This window comes from Denticeps clupeoides, chromosome 11, assembly GCF_900700375.1.
Source record: "Denticeps clupeoides chromosome 11, fDenClu1.1, whole genome shotgun sequence".
Taxonomy (NCBI): Eukaryota; Metazoa; Chordata; class Actinopteri; order Clupeiformes; family Denticipitidae; genus Denticeps; species Denticeps clupeoides.
In genome coordinates this window covers 14,692,457-14,711,461 of record NC_041717.1, presented here as the reverse complement: position 1 = coordinate 14,711,461, position 19,005 = coordinate 14,692,457, and the positions used below count along the sequence as shown (strand labels likewise).

The 19,005-nt window shown below is 40.8% G+C and overlaps 1 protein-coding gene across 4 annotated transcripts; it reads right to left on the bottom strand.

Annotated features, from left to right (window-relative positions):
• Nucleotides 1-6,379: 6,379 nt before the first annotated feature.
• On the bottom strand, nt 6,380-18,360 carry dbnlb (drebrin-like b). Of its 4 annotated transcripts, XM_028996869.1 has the most exons (15): nt 18,126-18,360; nt 14,842-14,897; nt 14,534-14,646; nt 14,227-14,301; nt 13,290-13,436; nt 12,872-12,949; nt 12,403-12,554; nt 11,575-11,629; nt 11,166-11,234; nt 10,419-10,533; nt 9,579-9,686; nt 8,735-8,785; nt 8,288-8,379; nt 8,098-8,173; nt 6,380-7,760 (listed from the first exon to the last, which is right to left on the bottom strand). In XM_028996869.1, exons 1-15 carry the CDS (start codon nt 18,206-18,208, stop codon nt 7,624-7,626), a joined length of 1,407 nt encoding a protein of 468 aa, XP_028852702.1. In that variant the 5' UTR covers nt 18,209-18,360; the 3' UTR covers nt 6,380-7,623. The 4 variants fall into 4 exon arrangements, with proteins under 4 accessions (XP_028852702.1, XP_028852703.1, XP_028852705.1 ...); XM_028996870.1 differs by lacking the exon at nt 8,735-8,785; XM_028996872.1 differs by lacking the exon at nt 9,579-9,686.
• Nucleotides 18,361-19,005: the final 645 nt, after the last annotated feature.

Genomic DNA, 19,005 nt, shown 5'->3' with positions numbered 1-19,005 from the left:
GTGAATCACACTGTCCAGCGCACTGACGTAAGATTTATTACCAGCAATACTAAAACATGTTCCACAGTTTGATCCACATTCATCAGTGAAGTTCTTTTTTATTGTTCATGGTCTCAGTGTGGGGATGGGGAAAGTAACCCAGGAAAACCCCACAAAGCTGAGAGAGTAAGAGGGTGCTATAAGGCCTTGTTTTCAGATCAGGCTGAGGTTATAGGGACATGACTACTATGCATTTAATTTCACTTGGCGGATGGAGTGTTATATTACGCTTTCTCGAAAGGAGTCTTCTTGTGCTTCCAACCACGGCTAGCGATTGACATTTATGACAGTCTAACCTTTAAATGTCAAAATAACAGCTATATGACTGGCAGGCCATCTTGCAGAGATAGGGTTTTTTATGTAAAAATTGACAAAACATCCGTCTTCCTGTTATTAGGAGTATAAGGAAGCAGATGGTTCTAGACATCCAACAGTTAAACTCAAATAATCAAACACCCAACAGATGATCCAAACCACTGATGATAGAAAGAGACTAATGAACTTCTGCAGAAATCTGCTTATTAGCGTTTAATGCAAAGCCCATGAAAACAGATGTATTAGTTGCAATTATTTGATTTTCACATGGAGGGGAATATATGCATATATTTTAATATTGAGAATTCTGTTTGACTCAGCATGTGATCACACCTCAGTTTCAAAGTGTGTCATTTAGGCAAAGTGAAACCCTTTTTCAACATGGTCAGCAAAGCTTTTGGCAAGGTGGTGCAGGAAGGTGTGGATGGGCAATTTTAAACTCCCTCAGGTGAAGGAGGTTGACTCAGTGGCAAATGAAACAGCATGTTACAATTATAAATATAGTGTCAATTTGTCACTATGTTCATACAATTTTTTTTAACTGTAAGTCTTAATAAAATACTGAAATATGGTGCCTATAGTATACTATAGGCACCATATTTCAATATATTATAAATATATAAGTGTACTTGATTGGATTCTGGTGAACATGATGAATGTATAGCACTTACATATTACTGAGTAATGCTCCAGTAGATTCAATATCACCAACCAGTAGCTTCACAGGCTTATGAAAGCTAGTGTAGGTAGCACTCACAGAGCTACAGTAGGTAAAATAAACACCAGTGAGTCACTGCATGGAACAGTTCAGAACCAATGTATTTGAAAAGGGTGAGAAAGGAGAGAATGCAGCAAATACAGAAGAAAAAAATTCCCCAGCTATTCATTTCACACAACCACTGAAAGGGGGTTGGAAGACCTGGCAAATGAGAGTCTGTGACTAAATAACAGGAAAAGCAGTCATTTCGCTCAAAACTGTTGAATCCATCTTTGACTCACAATCCTGTGAAAAGATAAAAAAAAATGATATAAAAGTACCATTAATTTTAGGCCCAAATTTGATACATGCTAGTCTGCAGGATTTTGTGATGGACTGACATATTTTACCCCTTTTCAAATGGATGGACTAGAGTCACATATTCCACTTCAGGTTCTGGTTTTGGTGGAAACAGGAAAATTGATATGTACAATTATTAATGTAATTAATGTTTTTTACATAAAAGTCAAATGGGCAGCTGTGGTTTGATGTTTTTTTTAAACAGTCTGGGTTAGTAACCAGACATCACTCCCTTAGTAATCAGACAGGTTCCTCTTGCGTCCACAGTTACTGCTGTATAACACAGTTGTGGACATTACGTTGGTGTACAGATATTAACTTGGATATTAACATAGGCTCTTGAGGCACCGCAAAGACTGCTGTCATAGTCAAAGATGAGGAAGATACATATCAATGACATTTACTGATATCTAATATTTTCTATTCAGCTATGTTATTGCTGTACTAACTCTGCTATAAATGCTAGACTATACTGGCCATGTAAATATAAGCCTTATACCTCAATCACTGTTTGCCAGGCGTTTCAATTTTATTGTCCAACCCCTGTAAAGATGTGTGTAGTGTCTGAATGTTCTTTTGGTGTTTGAATGAACCCTTGCTGCTTGTACCCCACAATGACCAGAATGCAGCATTTGATATCAACCAATGACAGAGAATTTCATAAGCGTTAATAGCTTTGAAAACGGATAATTGGACTCTATTTCACTTCAGCACTCCTACATTTTCACAGATCTTTTGCATGGAGATTTACATTATTTTTAAATGGATACACATTGAATGGTGACCAATGCTCTCACAAACTGAAGCAACATGCTTGTCCACAATGTGCATAGAGGTAAAAAAATTAAAAGTAATTTCAACTTCAAGGATAAAAATAGACATTTTGTGTCCCTGGCACCATCAAACCATACGGTAAAATATTATAACATAAAAAAATGAAAGGAAGATTATGCATCATTTTTTTTTATTGCTTATTTTAAAATTTCAAAAATCACACTCAGAAAAACAGAATAAAACAAAAATACATACAATAACAAATGCACAGTCTGAATTGCTTTATTTACATTTACATTTACTGCATTTGGCAGATGGCCTTATCTAGAGCAACTTACAACGTGCTTCAATGTTACAATAAATTAAGTGATCAATTCTGGTTCACTAGGACCCCCAACTATGAATAAAATCTTTTTATTCACTCTGTTGTAGTTTCTATACATACAACAGAGTGAATAAAGAGGAAGGTGCTCAGTGAGTGAGCTGTTCTGACCTCGAGGGGAAGTTCATTCCACCACCGAGGGGCCAAGACGGAGAAGAGGCTAGATGAGTGTTTTCCTTTTACCTTCAGAGATGGAGGGACCAGATGAGCAGTACTGGAGGCTCGGAGTATACGAGGTGCAGTGTGAGATGTAATAAGGGCTGTGAGGTAGGATGGTGCTACTCCATGTTTGGCTTTGTAGGCCAGCATCAGTATTTTGAATCTGATGTGTGCAGCTACTGGGAGCCAGTGGAGGGAACGTAGCAGAGGGAAGAATTTGGGAAGGTTGAAGATCAGTCGTGCTGCTTCATTTTGTATGAGTTGTAGAGGTCGGAAGCAAGTTGCAGTAGTCCAGTCGTGAGATTACTAAGGACTGAACCAGTATCTGGGTGGCCTGTGTTGACAGATAAGTTCTGTGATTGTAGAAGGGATTGGATCTAGTGGACAAATGGTTGGATTGCCTGTCGATATAATCTGAATGATTTCATCTGATGTGACCTTAGAAAACTGATTTAGAGCAGTAGGGTAGAATCTACCCTGGAGGTTAGAGCAGGATTTGTGGTGGAGAATATCTTACAGATTTGTTCAATCTTCCCTGTGAAGAAGTTGGCAAAATCATAAGCAGTTAGGGAAGATGGGGCAGGGGGATGAGTAAAGATAAGAATATGTTGTGGAGTCTTTGAGGGTGGTGGGCAGAGGCTTCCAGTTTTGCCTTGTAAATGCAGTTTAGTAAGGTTAGTGGAAAATTCTGGTAATACACTAGGTCTGAGCTGTGATTTCTTGTATTTTCTCTCTGCTGCTCGAAGTACTCTTCGATTGCTGTGCAATGTATCGGAGATCCAGAAGTCCTTTTGGGTTTAGAAGGAAAGAGTTAGTGGCTGTCTCTAGTGGTAAGGAGAAGAATGAGTCAGATGAAGGGAGATGTGAAAGAATGCAGGAAGACACAGACGAAGGTGAGACAGTGTGAAGGTTGTGTCGAATGAAGGATGGATGGGGGACAGTCAAGGATCCTGTAGGTAGAGTGAGTGTGAAGGTCAGGAAGTGGTGGTCAGAGATGTGGAGTGGAAGAAAGGTCGGAAGTTGGAGAAGGACGACTGAAGACCAGGTCCAGGACATTCCCTCCTTTGTGTGTGGGAGAGAGATGTTGCTGTTGGTCAAGGAAAAAGAGTGGAGAAGGGGAAGAAGGCAAGACGATTGGAGTTTGGCTAGTGGAAGGTTGAGAGTTAGGGGGTGTCTAAGGAACACCTTCATGTAACTTATGTTACTGATGTTTGTACAGCGGGGCAGAGTCACAGAGTGATGCTCACACAGTAAGCATCACTAGAGGCCATCATAAGTGGCCTTATGACGACATGCCTTCTAACTTCTAACTTGCCTGATGCTGCTGAGGTGTCACAAATATGTTTAATATTTAACATGTAAAAAGGGTTAGGGAATGTAAAAAAGGGAATGTGTTTTCTGTCTTTTTTTAATTTTATTTTTGTGTTTGATTTATTTTTTGAAATACCCTTTTTGACCTATAAATATTTGCACTTTCTGAGAAAAAAAAAAGAACAAGTAAATAAATAAAAACAAGCACCACCTTTTGCAACATTGTTCTCAACCTCATCTCTCCTCTGACTCCGCCCCTGGGCATCCTGCAACAAGCAGCCACCGATTGTGCAAGCTGTCCCACTTACAAAGACGAGCGAGTTCTGTAAATTTCACTTCTGTAATTTTCACATTAAGTACACTTCGACTGTAAGAGGCAGAATGTAAAAACAGGAAATCACATTTTAAAAGAATTTACTTGTATATGACGGAGAAAACAAGTATTTAACACCTACAAACAAGCAAGAATTCTGGCCCTCACAGACGTGTTACATCTTTAAGACGCTCTTCTGTCCTTCACTCATTACCTGTATTAATGCCGCCTGGTTATCTGTATTAAGGACACCTGTCCACACCTTCAAACTGTCAGACTCCAACCTCCACCATGGCCAAGACCAGAGAGCTGTCTAAGGACACCAGGGACAATATTGGACACCTGCACGAGACTGGGACAAAAAAACCATATAATATGATTTCTTGTTTTTTTTTTTCTCTCATTCACTCACAGTTGAAGTGTACCTAAGATGAAAATTACAGACCTCTGTCTAGTGGGACAACTTGCACAATCAGTGGCTGCCAGTACACACATATTCATGCTTATACATAACCATATGTTTGTATATATATTTTTGTCCTCAACTTGATGTTGAATCAAATCATGCAAATCATTATTAGTGATATCCTTAAATTATAAAAGAACACATGCTTGACATTTCAATAACATACATGATAGTTTCTCTAAATGCACTTAAAGAACAATGAAGGCTGAACATTTCTGAGAAATCACAAAAACAAATTCCCCTGAATGACGTTAGAGCATTATACCATGAACGCCACAGAGCCTTTAAAATCTCTTATCTTAACAATGTCTTAATGAATACCAGTTTGTGATTGTGTGAATGTAAACGTGTTTATACACACACACACACACACTAAAGTTTGTTGTTCATTTTAAATGCCCTGTTATGCAATATGAATAGACTGGTCATTGCAGGTCCGTGTAGCAGGAGTACAGCCAATTTGCAGAAGTAAAATTATATTTTTCCATTAAGAGACTTACTTCTTAGTTCTTCTTTCACAGTAAAGCTGGTATTAAGAAAAAAAATCAGTCCAGCCTGGCTAACAATGCATCAACCTGATGTCAAAGAACATGGCAAGGAATACATGAACTAAAGGTTAACTAAGAAGAAAATATATTTAATCAAATGTTACTGAAGATATGTGTGGTTTGTGAAAAACAACTTTGTTATTTTAGCCGAAATTGTCTAGAGCAGTGAGATTTTGATCTCAGTAAGATGGGGAAAACGAAACTTCTTTTTGGTACCAACTGAAACCTGAAGGTGATTAAATACAAAAATCCCCGACCGTTGTGTTTTCTCATTCCAGGAAGCTGTCTGTTCTCTGTACCCAGATTATTTTTTTAGCGAGACTATAATTATAAATATCTAATGGGGGACACACACCCCTCAGTTTTCAAATATTATAAATATTATAAACATGTAACAGAATTACTGTATATGATTCAGTTTCCTGAGTTCCAGCAGATTCCAGCAATCAACTAAAACTAAAAAGTGTTAGTACTTCCTGGTGTGCAGGTAGGTTCAAAATGTGCATTCAAACTACAATGTGCAAAACTTTGATCTTTTCTCATTTTCTTTGGTGTTTTACAGTTGCAACTCCAGCAATAACAATGAAGACGCAAAATATCACATTTAAAACACAAGCACAGAAATGTGAAGTTCCATCTGGATTTTTATTATGTAGTTTCTCCTGGCCAAAGCCAGTCTCTGCCCTGAAGAACCAGCATCTTGATTTCACTGGAAACTCCTACGTGGGGCCCTCATTTCTGAACTCACTGATGTCACACACGTTGTAACACACCATTATTTCAATTTTGGCCAACTTTGTGTTTCATTCTAGAACTCCAAATTGCTTGGCTGATAAGTTGGTTTAAATGGAACAAATATATATATATTATATATAGTAAGAAACTGTGAACAAATGATAACTGCCATTCTAAAGCAGCAGCCCATATCTTAAGCTGAGTACCTCTATAGGACAAAGTGCTACATTATGACATGCAATTTTGTTACAGGTTAATAAACAAACAAACAAACTCAAAGTGTGTTAACTCCAAAGTGTCTTTATTTTTTTTCTAATTAAAGTGACAACAATGCAGACACTGACTATTCACCTCACAGTTCATTTGCTGAAGCATCATTTCCATGTTCCTGCGGCATTAATTCAAATGGGAGGGGTTTTCCTATGAAAGCACTCTCCCACGGGACGTCACATTTTTATGGCACAGTTGCGTTGCCCTTAACTCTCATCGGTAGGGAATGGTAAGATACAGTCGCTTCAGCAGCATGTATTCTCGTGCCGCGTTTTCTCCTTTACCCAAACCAGCAATCATAAAATAAGCACCAAAAACCAGAAGACAGAAGTTTAAGCGCTCCAGGTTTGTATCCCAGCTCTTGTAAACAAGCACTATAAATTTTAGGCTTTTGAGATAAGCTTTTTGTAGGCCTACAAAGACCAGTGCATCTTCCAAAACCACTCGCTGGTCGTAATGACTGGCCTTCAGTTAGTGACACAGGGTCCTATAAGTGATTTCATAGGATAATATGAAGCCAACACAAGCTAAAACATAAATTTATTGATCCCTTTTTACACAGCTAATGACTCATAAGCTAATCATGACTTGGTCAGACAGGGTGACTAAGGAAAACAAAAGGCCGAAAATTTGACAAAATACAACAAAAAAAAAAAGGAGCGCTATCTTTGAAACCTAAATGTCACAGTTTTCAAAATTCTTAGAAGAATTGAAGGATGTGGACAGCGAGTAAGGATACACTGTGATTCTCAAGATGAAGAGCACAAAGACAATGATGAACGTTTGTTCCCTTTGCCTTCTGCTTAAAAGAAGAGCAATCTTTCTATTCTATTTGTCCACATATTGCACTGAAAACAGGGTTTCGAGGACCTTCAAAATCTTGCTCCTGCATAGGAAAATGATAAAAAAAAAAAACTGCAGAAATGTTACTCTCACAATTCAGATGCTTTGAAACACTGAACACAGAAACATGATTACTGCAAACACACACATACTCACAAAAATAAGTCCTCTTAGGTCTATTATTGGAAATGTCCAGCACACTAAACATTTTAAATTCATTAACAATCAAATAAAACAAATCTTGATTAATCCAATCATTAAATTTCCTCTACAATGGTCTGTAATTGGTACTATTTAGTCAAATCTGAATAATAAGCAGAAGGTACACTTGATGAACTGCTGGTCCCTGGTGTTTGCTAATCTTGAGATGCCGTGGATCTGCCAATTTGAAAAGTCAGTGTGGTGTGACGTTCAGATGAGCTCAACATAATTGGCTGGGAACATGCCGAAATGGCCATTGGGGGCATAACCCCGCCACCAGCCCTCATCGATCATCTCAATGCCTGTGATGATCTCATCTGGGTCAAAGGAAATTTCGGTGTCATCCGCTAAAAGGGAAAAATACAGAATATAAAAACCAGAACTATTACAATTTGATTGGTACAAAATCTGGTTGCTGTTAATTCAACTATTAATTCCCACCTTTTTTCCCCACCCAGGTTTAGTTTGAGAATGATTGTTTGGGGTCTCTGTCAGTACCCAACCCATGGCAGCTACTGGATGAATTGGTAAAATCTTACCAATTGCACCATTAAAAATGTTTAAAGGTTAAAGTTAATTTTTGGAATAAATAGGCATAGAGAATTATATTACAATATGCACAAAATGTGCAAAATCTCCCAAGAATTCACACATGCATTTATCACATAAAAAGTAAGGTCTTACCAGCCTGGTAGTCATACAGTGCTCGAGCACAGATGCCCCTGTCACCAGTGTCCTCATAAGCCGTCTGGTCCTCAGTCTGTGGGATTTAAAGTCATGGCATTCAGATTGATCACCTAATTCCATGTCCATCCATACTGGTATATTTTATTAGTGGCATTGCATTTATATATACAGAGAAGGGAGGTCTCACCTGTGGGGTCTCATACAAGTTGTCTGGCTCTTGTTCTGTCTCACAGTGAGTAGCAGTTTTAGGCACAGGTGATTCATAATGTGCATTCAGGGCTGTGGAGTCAAGGGATCAGAAAGACACATGAGAGAACACAGGTCACAGGTTCAAACCCCACTTGCTACCATGAGGAAGGCACTTAACCCTGAGTGTCTCCAGGCGGACTGTCCCTGTAACTACTGACTGTAAGTCACTCTGGATAAGGCATCTCATAAATGCCATTAATGTAAAGAAAATTTGGGAAAGAAAAGTAAAAGGGTAAATTTGAATTCTTCATGGCAGAACTGGTACACAGCGAGCACAAGAAACAAGAAGAGCAGTGCACGGGACCACAGCTAATGAGTGAAAAGTGAGAAAATCCCACACTCATACAACATGAACCTGCTCTGCATGTGTGTTTAAATATCCCACCTTCAGTCTCCGCACTGGGTGCCACGTCTTCGTACTGATCCTCCTCAGGTTCTGATCAAGACACACACATGCAGAGGAAAACACACAGATGGATGTGTGCAAGCACATTCACAAAGGATGAGGATGATGGAGCAGCAATAAGGCACAGGATACTGTGACTGTACCGATTAAGGGGTCATTTAACAGATTTCTACTACTTCTGCTAAAAAATAATAATAGAATTACCACCACTAAAATGTGAAAAGTCATATTGCTGTTTGCTATATAAGTGCTCACAAAGATAAGACGGTTCATAAAGCTAGAATATCTGAAATCAAATTGCTGAGGCTCAATAAACTGACTCCATCTAGTGGAGTTGAAAGGAATCTTTCAGAATAAAACAGTAAAATAATACAGAACGGGCATAAAGTTTACATGTCTTCTACATGAAGTACGTACAGCTCTACAACAGACTTGTAGAAACAGCAGAAGATGTTTTAAGTGGCAGAAGGTGTTGCAATCCATTATTCTACAGTTTTTCCCTAAACTTCCAATTTGGACAGTGCAGACACAAACCTTAGCCGACACACACAGGAATGTAAACTGAACAAGAAAAGAGGATGGTTGGGGTTGTTAAGGAGGGGTGTGACGGGATTATGAATAAACAAAAAACAATAAAACATTAAAAACAAGGGCCAGACTAGAATTGATGACGTGTTAATGAAGTGTTGTTAATGACCCAGAACAAACTTAGAAACCGGTACCAACCACAAGCGTCAGATCCCAAAGCTGAAATTCCATCGAAAGCCCGTTTATGTACCCTGCATGTGCGTTAGTGTGAGTACATCTCTTTCGTGTGCAGTACCTGACGCAGGTACAGGTGAGGTGGATGCAGCAGGGGCTTGGCGGACAGGTGAGCGGGGCAGCTCGGGCTCGCCCTGCTGCTTGGACAGAAAAGGGCTCTGCAGTCGCCCTGAGACACACACAAGCACACAGGATGGACAGAACAGACGAGAGACATGAAGTGACAGGGCAAGAGGAGACACGGCTGTATGATGAAACTGTAATTAAGATGGCATTAGCAGAAGAAGACTGATGAGTAAAATGGAAATGCTGTGGAGACACAAGGGTGTGTCCATAGCAAGTTAGAACAGGAAAAGGATGGCACTGCGGCGAAAACTGCTGCGTGTTTCAGCGGCTTGAACATAACAGAAGACCACAGCGCAGAGAGTAGTGCTACAGTAGATCTTTCAGGTTTCTAAAAAACACTATGAAGGCTGTCTATACTTAAATAATTAACATTTTTTACTTTTTGAGTCAAGTATCAGGTTGTCAAGTGGGGTGGTAGTAGCCTAGTGGGTAACATACCTGCTTATGAACCAAAAAAACCACAGAAGGAAATTACTGATTGCAAGTTGCTTTGAATAAGCGCATCTGATAAATGATATATTGATATATTGATAAAACCATAAATATATCAAAGTACACCATATGAAAATGAACAGCATTACCTGCCACTAACATATACCTTGATAAGTTCAGAGACAGTTATAACCATATATGAAAAATTTTCATATTCTTAATTTAACATTTAAATGTTAAGGATCAATTCACACGTGTGATGTCCAAACAGAAGGCAGTTGACATCAGTTCACCGTGCCGGACAGAAAACATCTTAATGCATATATGCAGGGATGCATGCTACCTGGCTGTGGGCTGGCCGGTGGGTTGTCTGCAGTGGCAGGGGTAGCACCCCTCTCCCTCTGTTTGAACATCTCTCGGGGGTTGACGGAGCGCTGGGATATGAGAGAAGCAGCTTCCTGTTGAAAAAAAAATCTGAGATCACATGCAAGACCTTTAAAGTAAGAAGAGAAAGATAAAAAAACAAAAAACAGCCTTGAGCCAGCAGAGGACGTTTCTGGAAGCGGAAGAAGGAGCACAAACCAGGCACCAACAACAAGATAAGATAATCCTGTATTAGTCCCACAGTAGGAAATTTACATTGTCAAGATAGAAAGTGGACAGTACAAGATAAGAGCAGCAAAAAAAATAAAAATAAAAAAGCAAAGAGAATATGCAGATATATAGTCTGGAAACGAGTGAATATATTTAAAGTATATTTAAATAGATTAAAATATATCTGTCTGTATACATAGAATATATGTAAGTGCACATATATACAGAGCACCTGTACTATCAGACATATACAATTACTGTGAAATCAACCACATCCCAAGCCATCCAGAATAAAGTCTATGTGTGGCATTTTAAAGCACATACCTGGTAAAAACATATTTTAGGTCAAACCAAATGTAGAGTGTGGTTTCTGATTAGAGAGGCAAGGAAATTCAGCTACAAAGAAGCAAATATGATAAAGCAGCAGCAGCAAGAGCCCCAGCTTCCAAGCTGAAGCTTTTTATCCCAGCTGGGGGTTCAGAAGGCCTGAACTCACGTTGGCCTTCTCCACCGACTCTCCTCGCTTAAAGCCTTTCTTCTGCGGGGCCTCTTGCTCCTGCTCCTCCTATTCAAAGCAACATCACCACAGCATTTTTTTACATTTACCTGCAGCACAGTCAATGCAAAGTTCCTTGGTTCGAAATTTGTGACGTGAAATCAAACAAAAATCTAATTACCTTCTAAAATTCAGTTAAAGTTCAAAAAGTAATATGTTGCCCACAGTTTGATTTCATATACTGTCTACTGAAAGATTTAAAATTGAAAATAGTGTATTTCATTAGAAAATCTACCAAAACAAACAAAAAGAAAACTAATTCTATGGATTTGAGGTCATTTTGCCCAGCCCTGTATACTTGTACAGTGAACTTGAGGACACTATGGTTTAAGATAAGAGGAAAACTCACCCACTGCTGCCTCTCTTGCTCCCTGCTCTGAGCCTCCTGCTGCTGCTGGTACTTCCTATGGAAGAACACAATTCAGACACTCAATCCACTCACAACCCAATTTAGATAAGCATGTGCATTGTTAAGCTATGATTTGTCATTTTGATGAAAATACAGCGATGCACTGAAACGAGTGGCCTAAGCTGGAGGGGAAAATGAGTTAAGAATCTCTTTAAAGCACTTCCTAATTGTTATATTGCTTGGTCAAGAGGAACACTTAAAATCACACATGGGGTCTTGAATAATAAAAATCTTTACTGTTACAAAGTATAACAAATGTAATAGTCAGTTGTAAAGGATAAGGTCAATAGGTCTGGCCTTCACAGTGAACACCGTTTAACTGCTGCATCTTCCAAGCTTTGTTAAATGAGATGTTCTAGCATTCGGATATTTACAGCATCTCCAGTTGTAACGTTTGAGTCATACATTCTGCCAGTTAAAAATACAAGCAAGTAAAATTGACAATAAAATAATCGTTTTCTTTCTTGGTTTCTCCTCTTTATTTGAAGGAACATGTGACCATGGACAATCCAGAGGCAGCCATATCAGACCGTATACATCATGTCTGGTCAGCAAATGCATTCTCCACAGGGCCGGTCCAGCAAAGTCTCTGGCCATCACCTGCAAAGCCTTGCCCCCTCAGAGCACTCTGTCGCAGCAGAGAAGATGAAATAGACTACTGGACAGACGGATTGACTTGGTGGCTGATGATTATGGGGTTCACTTAGGGGTTTTGAGCAAAATAAGGGACTCATTATGAGACATAACTGAAGGAGAAGACAGACTCACTTCTGTTCATCGATCTGAGACGCGCGCTCCTTCGCTTTCTTCTCCCGCAGTGCCGCCTCCTTCGCGTCACGCTCTTTCCTCTCCTTCTCCAGCTGCAGCCGCTCTTCCTCTGCCTTCTTCCTTTCCTCCTGGCGCCGCTTCTCCTCATCTTTCTGAGGAGGTGACGAGAAAGAAAAAGAAAAAAAAAAAAAAATCACAAGGGCATAATGCTTTGTTCTAAACGTGGCTACAGACCTATGTATTTGAGGAGACTAAATTAAATACAGAGAAAAAGATGAGGCAAAATGTTATAACCTACGAAACGCAGGTGGGGGAAATGCTGTAAATTATTGTGTTGCACTACAGCCATGTTTACGCAACTATAAAACAACTGAAATACAATTAATGTTAGAGCTACATCCACTTCAGAATTTTCAGAAATCAAACACAGAGAAAATTCAGAGTCATAGAGTGTAGAGTCATACGTTACCTCAGCCTGTGCCCAGAAATTGTCCTTGTTGGTTTTTTTTATTTCTGACATGGCATTTGTTTTCTGGTACACAGAACCCTGAAAACACACAATGGCTAGGTTTAATATTTGTGCCAACATATTACCTGTGAATAATAGGTATATGTGAATAATTCATATTTTATATATATATGCAAAAACAGACATATATTTTCACACACACACATTAATAAAAACAACTAATAATCATTTAAGGCAAGTGTCTCCATTCTACAATTTGAATTTGTACAGGTCACATGAGGACATTTATAACCCACCTGGAAACATGCTGAGCAGAGTATACAACTACAATTATATAATACATGAAATACAATATTAATAGCATATACAAAACCTCGTTTAAAAGATGGAATATACGTGGATGAGCACAAAGACATACCACAGGCCCCTGTGGCCCGCTGTCTTTAAAGCGACTGGATTCCTTGTGGAAGCTGTAGTTGGCGCCAGATGCTTTGGCCACTTTCTGCATGATTGATTCTGGCTCCACATCCTCCTCTGCACGTGCATTTACGGTCACATGGGCACCCTGAGACGACACACACACACACACACACACACACAATAAAAATAAGCAAGCATTTATTTGCCATACATTCAGCTCTAGGACAGAAATTACACACACACACACACACACACACACACACACACACACACACACACATACACACACAATATGGTGCCAATGTGGTGCCTTCTGATCACAAGAAGTGCGATTAGCATACAAACATCAGCAAGTAAGGTATCTACAGAAAATCCGTAGTTATTTTGATAGAATATGACAGCTGCAAATTCATTCATTTGATCATTTTAGCAATTTCTTTAATGAAATTGATATCCAACACAATCAACTCCGTTCGCTTAAGAGGAGGCAGTACAAATGTGAGGTGATGCAAATACTGACGCACAAACAGAACATATCGCCCGGTATATCACACAGCATAAGACTCCACCTGTTTACACAGGCTCTGAGTAATTCTGATTCAAGTTCCTCTTCCAGAAAGACAGGAAAGCAGAAACAGGACAGGGTTCCAATTGCAAATGGCTACATGGCTGCTGACCTGAAACTTTTTGCCAGATTATGCAGGCACTCCAAATCAAAATATCTAAGGAAGCAAATGTGTGGTCATTGGAGGCAGAGTGCTGGTCCTGTTGATGGTCCAGCGATGGATGCTGAATAATGATTTCTGGACACCATTTTGCAACGTAACAGAAGTGTGAACAATTGCTCTTTGTTTAACCGTGTGGGAACCGGGATGCTTGACGAAGGTGCAGAACAGAACTACTAGCAGTGTAGTCCCGACTCTGTACAGTAATACCTTGAGAAAGTTGGCCATGGCGCTAACATGGTTAGCACACAGTCCTTTCCTGGCATCCTTCACACCTTCGCCGGTCTGAAGAACAAGAGCACACGTCACCACACAGGACTTTTACAAAAAAAAACCTTTAATAATCTTTTTTTTCTTCATTCTATACTCCTATTGCATAGATCATACCAAACAGACAGATAAGGTAGGTTAATCAACTTGACCAAGGACACAGGTTTACATTTTGAAATGAGAAAAGTCTGGGGGACAAGACCAGAACCCCAAGATCCTGAGACCGAGAGAAAGAAGTCAAACTGACCCAGTTAATAAGAACATATTTTGGGAGTCCGGAGTTCGGGTCCTGAACACGGCAGAAGGCATACATCACTTTGCCGCTATTCAGCTCCTCCACCAGCTCGTCCAACCCGCCATCTAAGGTGAGGGAAAAAAAACATTTGGGAAGGGTGCTAAATTTCAGCATGAAGTTAGTCCCTGGATGAATTTTAGGCTGTTCTTTTAGCCTGGAACAGTGATAATATCAGACATGTCAGATTGTGAACGTTGCTAATTTCTGTTTATGCTTTACACAAGCAAACCAGTTGTCACAAGTCATGAAGAAATTCTCACCGCCCTTGTCAGCCAGTCGGATGTCATTGGTGTTTCCCTCATAAGTGAATAAGGCCCTATAGAGAGTGGGAGAGAGAAACACCACCACAGTTAAACTGGAAAAACACACTACATTATACTCTCATGTTACCTTGGCCTTAAAAATGGACCCAGAGCAAGAAAAAAAGGATCTGAACAGAACAACATGCATAATATAATAATACAATAAAAGAAATAAGAAGAACCAAACCCTTGTTTTCATCAGATCTCTATACAGATATTCACATACATAAAGTATGAACACACAAAGCAAAAATAAAGTTCTCAATATGTCAAACTATTGGCAGTGATTACAAAATGACCACATAAATATGAACGTGAGAGTGAAGTGATTGTCATTGTGATACACTGCAGCACAGCACACGGTGACACAACGAAACGTGCCCTCTGCTTTTAACCATCACCCTTGGTGAGCAGTGGGCAGCCATGACAGGCGCCCGGGGAGCAGTGTGTGGGGACGGTGCTTTGCTCAGTGGCACCTCGGAGGATCAGGCTTCGAACCGGCAACCTTCTCATTATGGGGCCACTTCCTTAACCGCCAGGCCACCACTGCCCAACACCTGAGCATTGCCTCCCCATCAAAGAATTGAACCCCAGTCTCCCGCATGGGGATACTCTCCACTATACTAACGAGGAGAAGGCAAGGGGCAATATTGCACATATTCATAATGGTCACTGGCAAAACATTGCATACTCTCCCCCATTTCGACTGAACTGCACTCATTCATCCCACAAATTGCAATACTGCGAGGAAAAAGTCATCTTGCAGAGCATTTCTCCAAACCAACATGCCGCTACGTCTGGAAAACAGGCTTCTCAATGACTTTCACAGGCACACAAACTGCACGAGCCAGAACGCTGCTGTGGTCAGGTCCACACAAAAACTCATCGTTCGCAGCGGAAATTAGGTAAAAACTTGCAGGCTTTCGTAAGTGTGAGAGGGAAATTAACTACATGGCAAGTCAACCGACACACCAAACATATCGCGGTGAACAGACATGTGAAAGTGAAGTGATTGTCACTTCAGAGTCTTCTCTCCCTCCTGCTCGCACAAAGGCATGACTGCATGAAGGAAGCGGAGAGTCAGCTTCCTCTGTGAAACTCAGCCCTCACATAATGTTCTCAATTCCGAGAGAGGAAGTGTAGTGATGCCACAGTACAGGATATGGTTACATTATTCAGTCAAGTCAAATCGGTTTCCACAATGGTTCATGCAAAATGTCATGTTTCCATGGAAAATTCATAAGTGCTCGACCTTAGGGGGGTGTTCCACAGGTTAATGAATAGCCTGGTCAAGTTTATATAGAGGAAATATTAATAATAAATAATCAGCTAATACTATGTGAGCATGTGCAGAATGGGACAGGAGTCATTCTTTCTTCCATCCCCACAGGGATGGAAACCATGTCCCGGGTCAAACACTCTAATCAGAAAAACTGGGCACCCCGCTGTGTCCTCTCAGCAAATTCCAGTCGAGGGAGGTGCACATGCAAACAATGCACAGGCCTAAACAGGCACCCAGGGTACAGCACACAGCAGACTGAGGAATTCAGGAGCAGAAGCACTCACCACTGGCCTGGGACAGGATACTGCAAGAGGTGAAAAGCAATGGGCGAAGTGTGATCAGCATGATTAATAATCTCCACAAATCGCCAACAGATATCAGCTAACTGAATATATGTATTTGTCTGCTTGCATTACGGGTTGATTAAATACACGGACAACGATTCAAGGCAATTCCAAAATGACTGGGTCATTCTCACTTAACAACTGGTCCATGAACAACCATATCATCAGACATTTATGTTTTTCAGAATCTTGCATCTTTTTAATAGTAACACCTAGGCTCCTGAAACAAACTGTTGAATGTTCCATGTCAGAACCTTAAGGGGTAGTTCTGATATGGGGCATGTCATTCTTTGTGCTGTGACATCATGCTGAAAACACTATTTGAAATGCAGTAGCAGAGGACTAACTTATTTCATCCCCATCTGAAGTAGGGTTGTGTCGTTTGCGAACAAATCGTTCAAAAGAACGGATTTTTTAAGGACACGTACTGAACTGATTCACTTCCTCAAGTGTTTCGGTCCGTTTCTCAGTTCAGTTCTGTTTTGACTGTGCATAGTTAAAGTATTATTAATAAAAATAAATAAAACACAACAAAGGGGAAAATAAAATAGAATAAAAGAAGAACAATGCTAGTAAACAATTACGTAACCAATAATGCATGCAAATATTTATGTTCAACGAGAACATAAGACACAGACATTGCTGACATGGGCTGTGGATTCTGCTAAAGTGCATTGTACAATGACCATTGTAGCAGTAACAGATTGCAGGGTGGTGATTAAATGAGCAACAACATGGTCGGGGTGTGGGGTGTGGTGCCATGTCCTGGTGTTGGGTTCAATTGTACGTTGAAGAAAACAAACAAACTCGTAACTGTGCGTAAAACTCTCATTGCGGCAATTTGCGAGCGAGTGCTTAATATTTCAGTGTGAATCTTTCACTGAATTTACTGTAGGGCATCGCTACAGAGAAGACCAGTCAAATAGCATACCACAGGACAAGACATTTAAAACATCATGACACACAAGCAAGTTCGTTTTTTACAAATGAGTCAGAAGCACTGAATGATCCGGTGATTGGGTGAACAAATCTTTTTTACAAATCATTTTTAGTGAACTGATTATAAAGATACAGCACATCGAAACGTATTGCCACGCCCATCACTAATCTGAAGCTCACCCTGGTGCACATAACTGCGCCATGAATGTAAACATCAAGTCACATCAAGACCAGCTCCTCACCTTTGACCTCTGATCTCCGGTCGCATAGTAGCCAATGCCAAAGACAAGCATGGATACACACACACACACACCGACATTTCTGACTGTAAAATGCCGACCACCTGCATTTTAAACTCCGCAGAGTTTATTTAACAATCCTGTCCCTGGTGTTGGTGGACGTGTGTCGTTGGGAATGATAATAAATAAAACGAGGAAATGATACTGGCGTGCCAGCCACAACACTTATGCTATGCTAAAATGATTTCGCGCTACGAGTTATTCACAAACGACGGCGCATGATGGAGATTTTTTTTTTTTTTTTTAATCTGACGGAAGGCGACGTGCGACATGCTGGATTTTTGATTTGGTCTTGAAGTCTGCTTCAACTGGAGAACCGACGCAGCAGGGCGGGCTGCGGGCTACAGATCCGGCGGCGGCAAACACGCCAGCACTTACCAGTTGGTGTTGGATTTCTCATCCACCACCTCGTTGTACGCGGCTGTCAGGGCAGGGCCGTTCTTGCTCAGGTTCACCGCCATCGTCCGGCCACCTCGGTTCCGCTCCGCCCGCGACCAGCGGCCGATATCCGGCGAACTCCGAGCGGGGCTGGGGTCACATCAAACGCGGCGCGTTACAGGAAGCGAGACTCTCGCCATATCCACTCCTGACTGCTGAGCGCTGGGGCGCCGTTCGGCCGGGCGGCGGCGCCATCTGCAGGACGGGAACGGCGTTACAGGCAACGGCTCGGAGGAGAGAAGCGGGACATTTCCACTACAGTACAAGTATAAAGACACGCCGCAGAGCGTTCAGTGTCAACAAATAAATTAACATGCATGTAAATGGAATTTCATGCATGTTCAGATTGGCATATTTCATTAAAACACTATAACACATAACGATCAATAAATAAACACATTAGGCCGAAGAACGCCCGATCTTGTCTGATCTTGGAAGCTAAGAAGGTTTGGGCCCGGTTAGTACTTGGATGGGAGACTGCCTGGGAATACCAGGCGCTGGAAGCTTTAACTATGGGCCAGTGGTGGCCTAGCGGTTAAGGAAGCAGCTCCGTAATCAGAAGGTTGCCGGTTCGAAACCCGATCCGCCAAGGTCCAAAGCACCGTCCCCACACACTGCTCCCCGGGCGCCTGTCATGGCTGCCCACTGCTCACTCAGGATGGGACGATGGGTTAAATGCAGAGGACAAATTTAACTGTGTGCACCGTGTGCTGTGCTGCCGTGTGACAATCACTAAGTAAAGTTTACAAACTCGTTGTCAGCCTAGCGACGAAAAATTATTTAGGAACTTAAATAAAAAAAAAATCAAAACAAGTTTTTC

Coding starts and splice junctions, on each gene's coding strand:
- dbnlb (XM_028996869.1), bottom strand. CDS start 18,208: ATGGCGGTGAACCTGAGCAAGAACGGCCCTGCCCTGACAGCCGCGTAC. Junction 14,898..18,125: donor GAGAAATCCAACACCAACTG/GTAAGTGCTGGC, acceptor CACTCTCTATAG/GGCCTTATTCACTTATGAGG. Junction 11,235..11,574: donor AGCAAGAGAGGCAGCAGTGG/GTGAGTTTTCCT, acceptor TGCTTTGAATAG/GAGGAGCAGGAGCAAGAGGC.